Source organism: Excalfactoria chinensis, chromosome 2, assembly GCF_039878825.1.
Source record: "Excalfactoria chinensis isolate bCotChi1 chromosome 2, bCotChi1.hap2, whole genome shotgun sequence".
NCBI classification, from domain to species: domain Eukaryota; kingdom Metazoa; phylum Chordata; class Aves; order Galliformes; family Phasianidae; genus Excalfactoria; species Excalfactoria chinensis.
Genome location: NC_092826.1, coordinates 44,097,352 through 44,114,920, shown reverse-complemented (window position 1 = coordinate 44,114,920; position 17,569 = coordinate 44,097,352). Strand labels below are relative to the sequence as shown.

General features: G+C 43.9%; 2 protein-coding genes across 9 annotated transcripts in view; one reads left to right on the top strand and one right to left on the bottom strand.

The window, feature by feature from the left end:
- Positions 1–537: 537 nt before the first annotated feature.
- Positions 538–4,443, top strand: CABYR (calcium binding tyrosine phosphorylation regulated). The gene is made up of 5 exons (XM_072330646.1): positions 538–660; positions 988–1,160; positions 1,252–1,305; positions 1,677–2,463; positions 3,937–4,443. Exons 2-5 carry the CDS (start codon positions 1,022–1,024, stop codon positions 3,974–3,976), a joined length of 1,020 nt encoding a protein of 339 aa, XP_072186747.1. The 5' UTR covers positions 538–660; positions 988–1,021; the 3' UTR covers positions 3,977–4,443.
- The window catches only part of OSBPL1A (oxysterol binding protein like 1A), a 73,315-nt gene continuing 60,175 nt past the window's right edge, over positions 4,430–17,569 (bottom strand). For all 8 annotated transcript variants that reach the window (XM_072330638.1, XM_072330639.1, XM_072330641.1 and 5 more), the window contains 10 exons: positions 17,259–17,393; positions 16,899–16,996; positions 15,773–15,955; positions 15,162–15,269; positions 14,980–15,069; positions 14,627–14,753; positions 11,862–11,978; positions 11,011–11,134; positions 8,693–8,783; positions 4,430–5,595 (listed from right to left, as the gene is read on the bottom strand). In XM_072330638.1, the coding sequence (XP_072186739.1) occupies positions 5,493–5,595; positions 8,693–8,783; positions 11,011–11,134; positions 11,862–11,978; positions 14,627–14,753; positions 14,980–15,069; positions 15,162–15,269; positions 15,773–15,955; positions 16,899–16,996; positions 17,259–17,393 (1,176 nt within the window). In that variant the 3' untranslated portion in view covers positions 4,430–5,492. The remainder of the gene's footprint in view (positions 5,596–8,692; positions 8,784–11,010; positions 11,135–11,861; positions 11,979–14,626; positions 14,754–14,979; positions 15,070–15,161; positions 15,270–15,772; positions 15,956–16,898; positions 16,997–17,258; positions 17,394–17,569) is intronic.

The window sequence follows — 17,569 nt, the reverse complement described above, 5'->3', positions numbered from 1 at the left end:
ATGAACAAACTCATTATTTTTTTTCTTCTTGGAAGGATAAAGCTTGTCTGGAACTTTGTGTCACCAAACTTTTGTCTATTAACTGGCCTCTATCTCATGTAAGATTTTAACATTGTCTAGAAGCTGTTACTTCTGCACGTGGGTCAAAGGCTGGTGGGACAAGGTGCCCGTCTCCAGTTAGGCTGACAGCTCTCAGACTGAGAGACTCCCCAGAGTTGGGTCAAAGGCCATTGTGTTTTAGTAGAGCAGCTGGTACCATTCTTAAGATGGCTTGCAAAAATGGCATTCAAGTTCCAGCACAGTGAATTAGTTCCTGTAAGTTCCTATGCTGTGCTCTTACATTTCGAACAGATGCGTTTGTTAGTGACTGCAGCTTTTATAAATGCTTAGACTGGAATTATGCTTCTGCTTTGTGACCTCTAATTAGACTTCTTCCATTTTTAAACAAATATCTGTATCTAAACATCTCCAAAGCTTTTATTGTGCAGTTTGACAGACCTGGAGTTCTGACAGTGTTCAGAAGAAGGATGTCAATGGGTATGATGCATGGGAACTGTGACATCACGCTCTGCTCAGCCCTGGGCAGGGGAGGCAGCAACGGGAGCAGGTACCAGGGTGGTATGGGGATGGCAGCTGTGCCCTGGAAACCCTTGCTTTAAGGTAAGTTTGTCTTTTGTCACATCATGGGGGGAAGAAGAGATGTTCTTTTAGTGGTGGTGGTTTGGTTTTTGTTGGATTTTTTGTCTGTTTTTGAAAAGGGTTATTATTTTTTTAAATTACTGTTATGGTTTCCTAACTCAATGGCCATTCAGACTTCCTGTTACATTTAAAGACAGAGTGAGGGGAGATGATGATTGGGGCCTTCAAAGGAAATCAGCATTGGGAAGTACTGGAAAAGAGTTTGTGGTGGCCTGGGCTGCTGCCATGGTGCTGCTGGAATCCTACAGGGATGGGCAGGTGCTCAGCTTGGGCATTCTCTTGCTGCAGATGAGAAGCTGTGAGCCAGCCTCAGTGCTTGACAATGGAGCCTCCAGACAATGTTCTGAGCTGCCTCAAGACTTTGCTGGAGGGTGTGAACAGTGCTGTCATAAATCAGAAACCAGAAGATATTGCTGGATTTTTAGCTTCCTATTTCCAACAGTTCATCGACTTCCAAAAAGGTTTGTTTGTACCGCTCCTTATCTGAGCAGCGTGAGCTCTTTGAGTGCTTACCTTAACTCCAGCTTAATCTGTGCTTCTGTTTGTTTTCAGAGAATCCAAATTTGGCTTTCACAGAAGTGGTTGAAAAATTTGATCTCAAGCAGGGTAAGATAACTGTCTGTTCTTCTAGGGTATTTTCAGGTGATGATTATGTACATCTCAACTGTATATAAGCCTGTGAAAGAGGCACGTGAGCTCTGTGCAGTGTGTGAGGACAGCCACCACTGCAGGATCAGGGATATGGTTAAGGAGCCTGTGGTTTTGAAGCAGTACCAGTGCTTTCTGAGTTTTCTTTCCCCTTCGTAATAGGAAGCAACAAAGTTCCTCTTGGGAAGCCTCGTAACTGTGCTGTAGAACATCTGACTGACTAGATTGAAATCAGTTTTTATTTAAGTAGAAACATTTGCTAATGCATTGCCGTTGTGGGTATTACATGTTTGTTTTCTGCCTTTTCATTATTTTTTTTTACTGTGCAGAAACTTCAAATGTGGAACTGGAAGAGAAGACATCAAATAATAACGAGGCTTTGCCTTCTACTGAGTCCCAGAGAAAGGAATCAGTTACTGACAGAGGGGAAGACCAACTTCTGGAGCCGTGTGAAGTGAAGTCTTCAGAAACAACTCCGTGCTCATCACCAACAAGTTCCATTCCAGAAAGCAAACACTCCACTGGACCTGATGAAGGTTCATCTCCTGAACTTGAGCATGTGCCTTCTGACCCTGAACAGCTCCCTTCCAATGCGGAGGATAGCAGTAGTTCTGTTTGTCTTGTGAGGGATGTGGCAACCACTGCACAGACTATTCAGGAAGATGTTTCTGCTGTTTCAGAGGCTTCGAAGTCACAACTAGGAGTGCAGCCTTGGTCCTCCACGAGTGGAGAATTAGGACCCTCAGACAACCAGGTCCTTGTCTTAACAACTGATACAAATCAGCTTTCCTCGGTCCTCTTGCAGGAAGGACTCTCACCTCTTCTACCACAACCACCTCCTTCTAAAGAGGAGTTGCAGGCTGCACCTTCCTGTAGCGCAGCTGAGGCCACCTCAACCACTGATAAACTGATAATGAATGCAGAGGTTCCTTCCTGCATACAGCAGTTTCCAGGTCAAATAATCATTACCTTTGATGGACAAGCTCTTTCTTCTATACAGCTGTCATTTAATGTAGGCCCGCTCCCATGCCTGGCTGCTAATGATGCAATGTTCCAGCCTGAGCAAATGGGAACCGTAGCATCGATGGAATCAACTGAGCAAACTTTTTGCATCAGGTAAGAAAGCCTGGGCCCTTGTCATCTTCCCAACCCTTCAGCTTCATTGAATGGAAAAGCACCTTCATCAGTGCAACACTGGGTGGAGATGGCTTCTAAGAAACTGCTGTATCCATGCCATCTGCTTGGCCCCAGTGCACGTGTGTGAGAGCTCTCTGCAATCTGTCAAGAAATGGGACTAGCTCTGAGCAAGATCCTGCATTCCCGTGGGTAAATACAGATAAGAGTGATGGGAAGGGGGCTCTTGATCCCCAATACGGTTGGACTAGATGATTCTGTAGGTCCTTTCCAACCTTGTGATTCTATGATTCTAATAGATTTGCTCAAAACAAGGTGTATTTCTGAAATGGATACTGGCATCCTGAGATGTAATACATGTACTGCTGCTAAAGATGCAGCAGCTGCAAGATCTAGTTTTGATGACTTTCTTGAATGATGATCTCATGTTCCAGCACTAATGTACAAGGTTTGCTATTGAAAAAAATGGTGGTGGTTGCCTGTGCTGTCTTGGTGAGCCTGGTGAGTTTCTGCAGGTGGGCCAAGGGGGCCAATTGGTTTGAAGCCATGAAGAAATTTGGTGCTCAAGTGTCCTGGTGGAGCACTCACCAGCAGCTCTGCTCTGTGCTAATGTGCCCAGCTCAGCCCTTGCCCAGGTGGAGAAACACTTCAGGGGGTGGAGCTCCCCACTGTCCCAGGTGTCCTGGTTCTGTGGAGTCCATCCAAGCCATGTCCCAGCACAGTTGTGAGGTAACAGAAAGAATGGTGTAGGAGAAAACTGAGCTTAGGCAGACTGTAAATGAAAAATATTGGCTGATTAACAAGAAATGCTTTGGGGGGACTTTGACAGACCCGGTTTCAGAAATACAAGTCAAATGGGTGAGTCCTCAAATGGTTGCTCAGCAGAAACTCTTGACCATAAGTAACTTTGCTTTTCTAGGCTGCAGCTCTGGCAGCCATGTACAAATCTACTTTGCTATCCCTGATTTCTTCTCTAACATGCTTCCTTTTGCCAAGTGCAGCTATATGAAGACTTGCAGTATGACTGGAATTCACTGTTTCTGCTATTAGCCTTCTTGCCTTTTCATTGTTGTAGCCATGGCATCAAGCAGAGCGGGACAACTGCCACCATTTTCTAATCTTTGGACCCTCTCTTGTCTAACTTATTTGAGATGAGGTCAAAAATCTACCATAAGCACCTGCTTCAATTTGTGCAATGCAAGAAGAAAGCAAGAGGGAAAATGTTCCACTTTTCCTTTTTTGAGAGCTCTCCTGTTAATAACATACAGGACTGTAAATCTATTCCCAACTGTGTCTTTGCACAGCAAGATGAAGTTGTTAGGAGGCTCGCTGTGTAGCCCCAGTCCTGAGGAAACAAAATATGCCTCGAAGCAAAAGAAAACCTGCTGTTGAGTAGAGGTTTCCTTCTTAAATCTTCTGGGGAAGGCAGGAACTAAATGCTTTGTTTTTTCCTAGATTGGAATGTCACATTCTGGATGACACGCTGAAGAACTGACACAGCGCAGCTCTCAGGATCACTTTACAGCTGGGCAATTTTGAGGGTAAGACTTGAAGGAATGCTGAGCACAGTGAAGAAGTGATGAGGTATCCAATTTTTTGCCCTCACCGTAAGAACTAAGCAAAGTACAGCCAAAAAAAAAGCATTTCTCCTCATCTGTGCAGACGTCTCCAATACAGCTGCCCTACCTGTGTAATTCTAATTGCACACAGAATAAAACCAGAAAGCATCTCACTGCCTTTGTAGCTGTTCCACGAGTCCACGTTCAAGGCTTGAGCCGTGGTCTCGCTGCACACTCGAGATGAATGCTCTGCCCCAGCTCCTGGTGGCAGACTGTTCCTACTGAGAGGAAAAGAGGTCACTGAAGCACACTGTCCAGCCTGACTGCAGCAACTCAGGGAGGCCTGCTTAGAAAGGGTCACCGCTGTCAAACACCATCATAGACTAGATGCAAGAAGTTTTGAAGCCTTTATTTAGTAGCAATTAAATTATTCAATTAACACTGACCTCCAGACAGCAGTTAAAATATTGTACAAGGAGCAGCTCGCCCTCTAGAAGCTCTGTACACAGTTCAGTATAAACTTACACTCTAAGATTGAACGCACCCCACTGAAAGGGGGAAAAGCAGCTGTGCATGGGAGGCCTCGCTCAAGTGCCTTCCTACCTCTGAGATGCACAAGGCTCCCTCCCAGGCAGCCTGTGCTGTGCAGACAGTCCCACCGGGTTCCTGGACTGATCCACTTCTTGCCTGTTTGCATTGGTGCTGGGCACCAGATTTGATAGTGCATTGAACAGATTCTTTTCAAACCTGTTATTAGTGTGCAGTTGAAATCCAATCCATAGGTGTTTAAATGGCTCTTAATTCCTTAAACCATAAGGCTGGTAGCAAAACAGGAGAGCGAAATTCAAAACACACTGCACAAAATATGGAATAAATACCTCTGAGTAATGTTACCAGCTTCAACAACTGCAGGGAGGCTCCAGAGACGGGCGCGCTTCTGGGATGTGTGACCAGAGCTCAGGATTGAAGGGAGTTACTTCAGTAAAAGAAAAGTTGCTTTATGAAAAATTGCCTCTGTACAAAAGTGACACGCCCTGCTTTGCTTTAAGAACAGAATATTGCGATGACTTTGTGTGCTTTTAGACGTTCCCGTGTCAGAATAAATAAAACCAGTTTCGCTCGTGCCAATGTTATCTACGAAAGAAGGTATTCACAGAACAGCCAAGGTGTTCCGTTCCTCATACACCACAACCTAATATAGGTGTATTCAGCAAACCAGGCAGCTGTACGTGGTGGCGACTTGCTGACTCTGTCCACATAAGACCCACTGCCAGCCACAAAAGTGAATCCCCTACCTAAGGGACCGCAGTCACGTACCGCCAGATTTACTGCGGAGATGCGTAATATTCTGTTGGATAACATGTTAGTTCTTTCAGGAGGTAAGTAAAATGAGGGAAAACATTAAAACAGATTAAGACTTATTTGTAGCAGCCACAGGCTTCTTATTGCGTTTTAATAAATATCGGGCAAGTTAAAGTAGTTTCTGTCCCAGTAGTTGCCAGAATAGAGCCAGTCCTGTGTGCCGGTGTGGGGATTGGGGCCTTGGTGGAACCATCTGTAAGGAAACACGCAGCACGTTACCAAAGCTATCCATACATTGCTGTAGTTCAGAACTGCTTTGCTGCATCCTGTTGTTGTTCCAAGTAATTACCATGACTGCAGGAGCCCTCTTGCTTTAAAATCTGAAGTATATTTAAAGTTGTTTTCAGGAGCCAGATTTCCCCGTTCCCACAGCACTTCAGTGGCTCCCAGGTGACATTACTGACACCAGCATTTTGTCCTTTTGGAGCAGTCAAGACCCTCACAGCAAAGGACAGCTACAGTTACACTTCAAAGCAGTTGTGAACCATCGTTTTGGCATGCAGAAATAACAACAGTCTCTTCAAGCCATGTGAACACCACAAGCACTGCAGTCCTGAAAACAGAAGAACGCCATTTCCCCAGTATCTAGATTTCCCCCAGCGTCTCAAAACCTTCTTTTGTAACATGTGAACTCAGAACAACCCTCAGTGTAGGTGAAACATCACCCCCAGACTGCAGGAAAAGTTGTGGTTTACTATAGCACCACGGTGCTGCATCCCACTGTTAGTGCTGAGGGCCAATGTGAGTGCCCAGAAAGCTGATCCAGCTGCACCAAGTTACATGCCAGCTTCAACACTGGCTGCTGATGGACACACTGAACTCGTGCACACACTGGTTTCTTCCCCTCTTCTTCTTCCTTATAGGAAAGCCGTGCACATACACACACAGCAGTCTGGGGAGATGAGGGGCTGTCAGCAATGGAGGGTGTCACCTCACAAGGCTAGAATGCTGGCAGTTGCATCACACAGCATAACTGAGCATTATGTTATATAATGCTGTTAGGGGCTTGCTCAATCTTCGGCCTCACAACAGCAGACCCCAGAGGACAAGCAGTAGTTAAAGTTCTTGCTATGTTTCGCCATGCTGTGTTGGCAGCACCAGGCAGCTTACGAGCAGCTCCTGTGGTTAATAAATGTTCCAGTGCTTCCTTTCAGCTCTCCAGTGGCCATAATGGCCAGATCTTGCTTTGTATGCCTCACTGCAGCAAGCACACTCACTGATGTAAATCATGCATGTGCGTGTTTTAACTCGCTCTCCCTTTCTAGGTTTTCTGCTTTTCAGAGCAGAAATGAAAATACATTAGGATCAAACGAGGGCAATGAATCTATGAAGGGTCTGGAGCACAAGTCTTAAGGGAAGCGGGATGGTTCAGACTGGAGAAGAGGCTCAGGGGAGGCCTTAATGCTCTACAACTGCCTGAAAGGAGGTTGTGGTGAGATGGGGGGTTGGCCTCTTCTCTCCCAGGTAACAGCAATAGGACAAGAGGGATTGGCCTCAAGTTGCTCTGAGGGAGGTTCAAGTCGGATGTGAGGAGAAATTTCTTCTCAGAAAGAGCAGTGCTGCAGTGGCACAGACTGCCCAGGGAGGTGGTGCAGTCACTGCCCCTGGGCTGATTTGAGCACCAAGAAGCGTGTGGATGTGGCACTTGAGACACAGGTTAGCGGGCCCAGCGCGGATGGGCTGATGGTTGGACTAGATCTTAGCAGACTTCCAGCCTTAATGATCTTATGATTACAACCAACTGACTTTAAAGAGCAAAAGCTCACAGGCAACCAGCATTACGGTGCCATACTAGAGGGCAGGGAGGTCAGTAGGAGGCTCTGGCTAGATCCAAAAGATCTGAGATGCACGTAGGACATAATGCCTTGTGTAATGCCATCACAGTGGTAAAATGAACAAACACCTGCGTGGCGCTTCTGCCCTGATTAAACTAACAGAAATCAGTGGAAATCCCTCACCCCAGTGGCGCAGTGGTTTAAGCTGCTGCCTGCGGCACTGGAGGGCCCGGGTTCGAATCCCCCCTGTGGCGCAGGAGTAGAAGTGCCGCTTCGCTACACAGAGGGCTCGAAACCCGGGAGTTGGACTCGATGATCTCTAAGGTCCCTTCCAACTCGCACGATACTATGATACTATGATACTATGATACCCCTTGTGCCACACGTGGTTTACTACCATGTAACCTCCACTTGGTGTGTGTCAGCTGCTCTGAAGTAACTGGTGTGTGTGCAGGCCCAGTATGCGTCCCAGCTCACACATCTACTCAGAAGCATTACAAAAGAACACTGTTTTGCACCAATTTCAGGACAAACAAACCCAAACACTGCAGGAAAGCAGGCATAGGAAAAACAGTCAGACATGACCAAACCTGGGACTCTGGGCTGATGGGTGACTTCATTTGCAAAAAAAACAAACACAAACACAAGTGATTTATAGTTACAAACAGACATTTTGAAGGCTTCTAATCCACGGTGTTTGGGTGCATTAGCAGTTGATTAGTAGGGAAGAGATGAAGTTTGCTTACTTGTAGAGGAGTTTACTTTTTGTTTTTCCTCCCCTGTGAAGTGGCCACCAATCTCTTGCTATAAATTTGAATAGGCTTTGCCTGGTTTTGATTCATTTGATTGTGGTTTTAAGACTTCTACTGAGCCAGCTGCACCTGACAGCTCCCACTTGACTTCCCTTTTGAAGAAACAAGTGGCAGCTGCCTTGTAAGCTAACTTCTCCCTTAACTCCTCTAACTTTTATAGTTAGTAACAGTCTTGGAAAGGAAGAAATGACGCGGAGAGTGAGCTGATGGAGCCATTTCACCCCCTTTAAAAGAAATAACCAGAAAACCTGTATGCTGCAGGAGCACAGTGTTGCCAGCACCCAGCAACTGATCTGAGAAGCTGTGGGCAATATGCCATCGAGTTCACTGCAGGAGTTGTTTATTCCTCGCTTTGGCCGAGCATACATATTTGAGGTATTACACATTAATCACCAGCAACAACTGTCCTCACAAGCAGCCATCAGCAGCAGAATCTTTTACACACTTGGAGATGGCAATGAGCTTTTAACACTTAGCATATGAACATGGGTGCACAAGCACTGAGGAGAAAGGAACAAAGACTACATCTGATTCTGGATGCTGCAGTTTGCACAGACCCAGTCTGTATATATCATGGCAGCACCACCAATACTGAGATGTCAGCTTCCCACTGGCACTGCACACCACCAGCGTGGGCCTGCAGGTAACCTGAATGTTCAACACTTTCATACCAATACACCCATAGGCATGCAGGCACACTGACCTTGTCTTCCAGTCTTCCTCTGACTTGGAACGATTTTTGCGGGCAGTCCTTTGCTTTTCTTCTAGCCTCTTCTTCTCCTCACTAGCCAGATCTGGAAGGAATGAAAACACAGGGGTAAAAATACATGGTCATTAATCCATCTGACCCAGCATATTAATATGTTATCCCTTCAAAAAGCATTCTACATAACACAGAAGTGCATCTGTTTCAGCCTAAGAGCAGAGCGACGGAGGGGTTGGAATATTCATTTCCAAACCATGAATCATCAATCCTTATTCTTTTGTTGTTGGAGCAATAAGCTAGCATGGGTCACAGCCCAAGGCAAGCTTCCACTTGGCAGAAAGGGCAGTTTTGTTTTCCCTTCAGAACATCTTGAGGAAGAGTGAAAAACAGATTATGTGAAGGGTGACCTCCTTCATATCTGAATCCTCACAAAGAGCTCAAAAAGAAGCAAATCAGATAACACCTGAAAGACTCAGCTGTTCCTGGTTACCCTACTGGCTAATAGCACTGCCTGTTATGGGTCTATCTGCTACATCAACTTCATGCTGTTAGTACAGCGAAGGAACATGACCTGTTGCTAAAGGCATAGTTACTGCACCTTGAATTTAGACATGGAAGTTACTGGGGATGCTGTGAACCAACTACATCCATCCCACTGGCTACAGAACAATCCTACAGTCAAGAGAGTTAGTGTGGGAATTCACTCACCTGCTCTTTTTTTATGTATTATACGTATATACACACATATAAGCCTCTAAGCAGCAGTTAGCTTCTTCTGAGGAAGACAACCCACTAAAGTACAACTGTGCGGTAGTACACCTGTGTCACTGTTCTTCATACCAAATCTCTGACTGCTTATCAGAAGTAGTCACAGTTATTGTGCTATTTATGTAGGTGAAACTGATTCAGAGGTTTCATGACTTACCCCAATCACTCAGTAAGGCATAAAAACCAAAACGCCCCGTGCTTTTAGTCTACAAGTGTAGCCACGTTGCTTTCAAGAGGAGGCAAAAAAGGGCTGGGGGAGGTTGTTCCAAACCACAATCGAGTATTTAACACCAAGTCACATGTCAGGAGACTAAAAGACACTTAAGACTCTGTGGCACCTACAGTAACAATCTCTCTGAAGTTTCTAAAAAGCATACGAATCTCATAATGCATTTCTAATTCACAATCCTAAGACAACAAAAGTGTTCAGATTCCCAGTGAGGAATGTTTCTGCATCATACACATCTGTCACTGACGTCCCAGCTTAAGTAGCATTGACTGCATTACTCAGAATTGTCACTCTAAATATTCTTTTTGCTTTGGTTGATGAAAACAGAAGCTGGCAAGATCACAAATACTTCTGATGCTCCAAGACTCTCCTCTTACTATCCAGCTATAGAGCTGGACCACAGAGCATAGCAAAGGTTCTAAAGCTAAAGAGAGCACAGAACAGCATAAGGTTTAGGATTCTAGCTTGTACAGGAGGACATAAGTGGGCAGGTGGTGTGGTGCATTCCTGGCTAGGAGCTAAGCCACTCATTCACTTCAGTCCAGGATGGAAGAGAGAATTAAAGAGCAAAAGCTGTTGGAATTAAAGTCAGTTAACCAAGTGAAGGGGAAGAAAAAGCAATGCAAAGGCAATCACTCATCACCACCCACCAGTATCACCTATGCCCAGCCAGCCTTTGAGCAACAGCTGCTAATGGAAAAACATCCTCCTAGTCGAAATTTTACTGTTGAACATGTTAACAGCATAGAATCATAGAATTACCCAGGTTGGAAAAGACCTTAAAGATCATCAAGTCCAACCGCAGCCTAACCAGTACCCCATCTCTAAAAACTCTCTGCTAAATCATATCCCTGAGCACCACATCCAAGCGGCTCTTAAACACATCCAGGGATGGCGATTCAACCACCTCCCTGGGGAGCCTATTCCAGTACCTAACTACCCTTTCTGTAAAGAAGTGCTTCCTAATATCCAACCTAAACTTGCCCTGGTGCAACTTGAGGCCATTTCCCCTTGTCCTGTCACTGGAATACCTCCTTGTATGGCATGGAATACCTCCTTGTTCAGCAGCAGCTAAAATGGGTGTGTTACCAACACAGCTTTGGTCACCACTCTAAAACACAGCACTGTTAAAGGCAGCCATGAAATACATGAAGTAGAAAGAGGTGACGTAACTTTTACTAGAAGCCGTACAAGGATTAAATACCATCTTGTATCTTTATGGGCAGCTACTTATTCTAACAGTTCATCTAACAACTCAGAAGTTGAATTCATTTCATTTTTTCCCTGGTCCTTCAGTTTTAACAAGAAATCAGATTACCTATTTCTCCATTTTCCATGGCTCTGATATCTGGTCGTAGCCGGCAGTCAGTTTTGGGAATGACGCTTTCCATTTCTTTGTCCAATTCATTCAAAGCCATAGCAAAGCTAGTGAAATTGTACATCTGAAAAGGTGAAAGAGAAAAAGGTGACTTTCTCACAAAGCCTCTGGCTGCAAGTCTTAATATACAACAGAGCAGCTGTCTAAAAACAAACACCCAAGTGCTTTTTTATTATTTAGTCACTCGAGATAAGAATACTCAAGATACCAGCAAAACTGCACTGTCAGGAAGAATGTAGCTGATCCCTGGTGCTTCTGTTTAACCAGGACAGCATCCAATTACTCAGTGCACTATTTCTCTCTTATCTTCTTTTTCCAGTCCTACTGGTATTTTCCCTGTCTCCGAAGAGAGATTTCCCCTTTGATTAACCTACAGAGGGCACCTTTACTTGTTCCAAGTCTATTTTCGTACAGGAACACGTCTCATTCTCTTCCCCACTGGCTTCATGGCCCTTCACACAGCAGCCTATGCTGAACAGGCTTTGCAAGCATCTCCTAGAGAGTGTCTGCCTGCTAAGGAAGCCTTTCAGAAGAGGTTTTTTTCTTACAAAGCTGCTTGCCTCTGTGTTGGAAACGGAGTGCAGAGAAGTGGGGAAGCACCACTGGCTGCACAAAGCTTTCAACGCTGTAGAGAAATTCGACTAAGTAACTGCCTGTGGGGAAGGCTGTTGCAGCGAACAGGCAAACCCAGACCCACTAAGAAAGAGAGGACAAATGGATTTGTTTTGTGTTGACCAGGCAGAATAACAGGATAAAAGACACACTTTTCAGTAAGCAGAAGCATGGCTGACCTGTGCTGAATTTGGAGGTCTTGGAGTTATCTTCCACAGTAAAATACTTCCAGGAATAACATACACGCTCTCAGAATCTGGCAATGGCATCTCATCGGGTTCCTCAGTGTTGCTCACCTGAAAACAGCACAGAAAGAAAAGGGATTATGTAACATTTCATTTTGGTCAAGGAAATAATGTCAGCAACAAACTTTCAAAGACGCTCAATGAGAAGGATAGCAGCATTTACAAATAGACTACGTACTCCTTCCCAAGCCAAGGGTACCAGAACTTTCTCACATCGATTTCTTTGCAGATAAGATCTGGATATTTATGTGTTAAGAAATGTAAGTTTCTCTACCAGAAGGACGTCCCATTTAACCACAAACACTTCTGTATGTAATGACATTAATCCAGCCACCTGAGATTACACCACAGTACTGAATTAAAGCCTACTAGGTGATGAATAATACTCTTCAGGTCACTATCACAGCTAAAAGCAGCAGCAGCACATTTCAGAGATCACTGGAGCACAGAGCTGAACTTAAAGGCCGCTAATGCTTTAAATACTCTGGCTACACACCAACAGCTTTAATCCTGCTGCTAATAAGCTTTGCTCTCTGACAGTTGTGTCATACACTGATGTGGTAGTACAGAAAAAATCCAGTACCCAGACCGGACTCAACGGCGCTCTGAGATGATTCATGTGTTACATGCCTAAGCATGTTAGGTAGCATTAAGGATCTTGTTTCCCTGCAGAGCACTTGGTTACAGTGCTGTTTTAACAAACAGATTGCAAAGCACAGAGCTACACACACACACCAGGTTCAGAAGCTAAACAAGGCTTTCAGTGGACGATGCCTGAGCTGTGCTAGCAACCTGTCCTGTCCTTTAAAGGATTTTCATGTGCTCCTGCACACAATGGTGAGTATTTTGTACTCAGAACTACTCGATCATTCTGTAACCAGGCATACATGAGTACAGCTGCTGTTGTGCTACATCGTTTTCTTCCATATGTTTGCACTGAAGTATCTGCCTGAAATACTCCACCTTGATTTAAAAAGACTAGTTCATTCAGAATAGAATTACCTCAGTCTAACCCAAGGGACTACTCTTATCATAATGCTGTTAAAATATCACTTTTACATACAAGACAACTTATCTAGCACCGTAGAACCAGGGAATGGTTTGGGTTAGAAGGGGCCATAAAAGCACACCCATTTCCAACCTTCTGCCATAGGTAGGGCTGCCACCGGATAGCTCGGCTGCCCAGGGCCCCATCCAACCTGGCCTTGAGCACCTTCTCCAGGGATGGGGCATCCACTTGGGCAGCTGTGCCAGTGCCATATTACTAGGCAAAAATCATATTTCCAGTAGTTCTAACCCTACAAAAATCAAAGGGCTTTGAGAGGGAATCCTGGGTCCCTTTGAAAAAGGACTTGCATCCCCACAGATCCTCTAAAGACAGACAGAAGCACGTCTACTTCAGAACCAATAAAAAGAATAGCAGGAAAACAACCAGAAGAGAAAAAAAAATCTGAAAATTCCATCTAGAAGGAATTTGGAAGGCAACGTGCTTTCCTGACCGAGTGACTGCTTAATTACCATGAAGGGAGAAGCCGCATCCAGACACGCACGAGAAGTGGATCACCTAGAAACTCAACTATCATCAGCAGTGCCAACTCCTTGAACACAAGGGGGCAGTGGGGACACACATTCAAAGGAGACTAAGCTTCGTGGTGTGCATTACAATGCTTTTTTTTTTTTCTTTTTAAATACAGAAATGGGGTTCTGTTAAATTAGTAAAAAAAACAAACAGGGCGCTTTACTAGAGTCAGAACAACACATATAAAGCTCAAGTTACAACAGAGTGCTTCATTTTGATATGAAAAGCAAAGGTCATCTTAAGCTTTGTTGGAACACGCGAAGCTGCGACTGAACAAAGACACTGGCTATGTTTTTCTTTGCTCCTTTCTCCCTAGAGCTCACTGGGTCAGACTCAAGGAGAAACAGTAATCCCCTGTGCTTTAGCTCTCTCCTGCTGACAGGCACAGGAGCAACCTCAGACACAGCAACAATCCGAATCTGCACAGGAAGAACTGTTCTCACTCTTGTTTTTACATTAAAACGAGCAACACCAAAACCAACAACAAAGTCTGGCTTCAGTCATCAAAGGGGATCAATCCCTGTTTTAAGCAGCTATGAAGGGTTATTCTTCATCACACTGTACGTTGCCAACATCGCCGTTCACCTCAAATAAAAAGCATACAGAAATCTGTAACAATTAAGAACGCTTTAATTTTTTCTCCCAAAAGAAAATTAATACAACTCCGAGGGAAAAAAAAACCTCACTGTGATTGGAACAGCACTGTAAAAGTATAAACATCCTTTGGAAAAGCTGAAAAATGGGGTCAAGATGAGAAGCCAGCCTATTCTACCTCTAGAAGTCCAAATCCTCCTACTAAAATGTAATAATTATTGCACACAATCAGAACCATGATCCAACCAACAAATACGCAATTTCCTCCACATGATTTGGTCAAAAGAGGCAGATAATGAACAACCCTGTAGTGAGGTAACTCCAAGGTCTGGGAAACTTGAATACAAATCCTTGAGAGCAGAAGCATTTTATCCCTTAATGCTAATATCCATCCAATCTGTTTTTATATCCCACCCGGAAAGACAGAATAAGTGAAAAGTAATCTTAATGCTCTTAAGTACCACCAAAACACTGAATTGGCCCGTGATGCTTATGAAGATGCACCAGCCCCTTAAAGGACTAATACCTGTTTACTGCTTTTCTTCTCTTCTGTGTTTTTCTTGTCATTTTTTTTGTAAGCTTCAAAAGTAGCTGGGTCAACACTGTACAAACACTCCGTCCACTTCCCGTACAGCGCACAAAGTTTCTTTTTGCTGTCAGAAAATAAGAAAAGGCTGTGTTTGCAACGGAGCTAAAAGAGATTCATTTCATTACAGACAAAAATAATTGAATGAGAAACTTTTTTTGAGAGCAATTCTTCAAACTGCATTATTGGTGTTACACAACTCCTAACCCGCTCTCTTTCAAGTTCATGCCCTTGGCATGACTGCTAGAAACAAAGGGCAGCAATTGGTGTCCTATTAGGAATGAATTTGTTACCTTTTGTCCTGAATGTAGCCTTCAACTTTATGCAGCTCCTTCCCAAACAGGCCACAGGGCTTGAAACTCAACGCGCATTTCTCACCAGTTCTACAGACAGAACAAGAGGGCACTAATTACTTGCCGATGACTTTCCTTTTTTCAACTCACAGCAAGTGAAATCTCCCACATTCTTAACTTACTTGTGGTTAGTTATTTCCACGTTTCCATACTGCTCAATCCAAAGTTTGCCCACGATAATGTTATGCACACAGCAAGTAGGATTTGTCCATGTGTAGGCTTCGTTGTGTCTAAGGGAGGGAGGCAAAAAACAACCCATAAGTGTCTCTCTGTACTGAATGTCACTGCTGCAACAAGCTATCTTCTACCTCCCACATCAAGTCTTAAAATGGGCATGGCAATAAGCCAGGCAAAGTAGGAATTTTATTAACCTATTGCTACTGATTTTATCAATTCCTTAAAACAGCAACGTCAGTGCAGTCCCTGTGGATGCTGAATGATGTTAGGAAAGCGAAAAGGACTCAAGTGTGCTAGTCTTGGACTGGATGTCCAGGCACCTGCAGAACACAGATGTAAGAACCATCTATTACCTCTATTACCACACAGATTATTAAGCCAAATGACATCAATTGCTTTCATTACTTCATTCCCTCCACCCCACAAAGCAATCTGCCATCAGACATCAAGATGTGAGCATCAGACATTCCCATTCCTAAGCCATGAGACTTCTAACACCCACTAATCATCACAGATGTGGCCATGGTACCTATGCAATTATAATTCATCAACTTACTCAAGAAGCTCCAAAGTCATGGTGCCTTTTGGTTCTGCTTCCACACTCTTGCCCCAGAATTTGAGTTTAGGATAAATGGATCCATGAAACACAAAATCATTATTCAAACCTTCAGCATAGAAAGCACTGATTGGTGGATGATGGCTAACTTGCTCTGAAAGAAGTCTAAATCCAAGATCATCTCTGCAAAAGAAAGTTTCTAAAACTCAGTGTTCTGAAGATACAAAATAAAGATGAGAAAGCATGCACCTAAAGTACAATGAAGCTGCAGCCCTTTTCTCCAAGTGAAACAGACAGCTGGACTCAGGTATAGTTGTTGTACTCAATAGAAAACTTAGTTAAAGCTCTAAGGTAATACAAAATGATCAACTCATAGGCATAACAACCTCATTCTAAGTAATTGGAGACTATCATGCAACAATCATAGTATCATCATAGTATCATAGTATTGTGCGAGTTGGAAGGGACCTTAGAGATCATCGAGTCCAACTCCCGGGATTCGAGCCCTCTAGTGTAGCAGAGCGGCAGTTCTACCACTTGCGCCACAGGCAGGATTCAAACCCGGGCCCTCCAGTGTTGCAAGCGGCGGTTCTAACACCGTGTGTCACGGTGTAGCAATACAAACCAAACTGAATCAATCCATCAGTTTACTTTTCGCAGTAACCTCTTCCTTAAACATCTGCATAATCACAGGCCAAATAGTCATTTGTTTGAGAGGAGAATTTGCCCTAAATGCTGCTGCAGAATAGTAGATTAGTATTGCTTATTTGCATCTTGGACACTCATAATTACCACAACAACTCTAACATCTAATACATATCTTTTCATTAAGAAAGTTTCAGTAAAAAGTCACTGTTTGTATATAATAAAAAGGAGATAAAAACTTGCCTTTACTAGCAATTTTTATAACATTTTCCTGAGACAAAAATTTCAGTGCTTTCTCATTCCAGAGGGACACATGGCTGAACACCAACACAGAGCACACACCTCTGGCAGCTATGAGATCCGACAGCGTCTTGCAAGCCAAGGAGCAGCATGCAAGTTACCTCACTGATCTAATCAAACATTCATTCATACATCAAACACCACCTTCTGATCTTCAATGCATCCTCTCCCTGTTTGTTACCTGATCAATTCATACGTCTCTCCAAGCAATGGGTTGAACGGCTTCCCTGTGCGTTCCCACTGCGAGGCTACAGCAGACACAGCAAATGCAGCAACACACTGTTCAAAAGAAAATGAGTACACAGTTAATCTCCTGGATTTTAGTCTTTATCAAACAATAACAGCAGTCGCAGTACTATAGAATGTTTCTTCTCAAGTAGCATAGGAAGGTTCTATTTACAAAGGAGGAAAATAAATGGGGTTCTAAACAAAAGGCTCAAAAAAGTGAGCCTTAGGAAAAGCAAAACACTTCCCTAGACAAGGGTCTAAAAAAAGTAAGAGAATCTGACATGCAGCTGATAACAGCAGTTCTTATACGTACCTGCATTCGCTCAGTTGTGCTAGACAGAGAGCTGGCTTTGTGGATGAGGTATGTGTGCTCCATGTATTCTGTAAGTCGCTGAAGGAAGCTCAGTGGCTCGTTGAATATAACTGGCATTGTGATCTTGGACAACTCCTGATGCACAAATGAAACTCGTGTTAAAAACCAAGCTATTAGATCCACTGACCATAAAGTGACCAGAAGTAACCCAATCCTAATTGGCTTATTACAAAACTAAATGATGCTCTTAGCGCTAATGCAATGTGCTTGACCTGGCACTGCTAATGCTGAAAAGAAAAAAAACCCTCATA

Coding starts and splice junctions, on each gene's coding strand:
- CABYR (XM_072330646.1), top strand. CDS start 1,022: ATGGAGCCTCCAGACAATGTTCTGAGCTGCCTCAAGACTTTGCTGGAG. Junction 1,161..1,251: donor GTTCATCGACTTCCAAAAAG/GTTTGTTTGTAC, acceptor GTTTGTTTTCAG/AGAATCCAAATTTGGCTTTC. Junction 2,464..3,936: donor GAGCAAACTTTTTGCATCAG/GTAAGAAAGCCT, acceptor GTTTTTTCCTAG/ATTGGAATGTCACATTCTGG.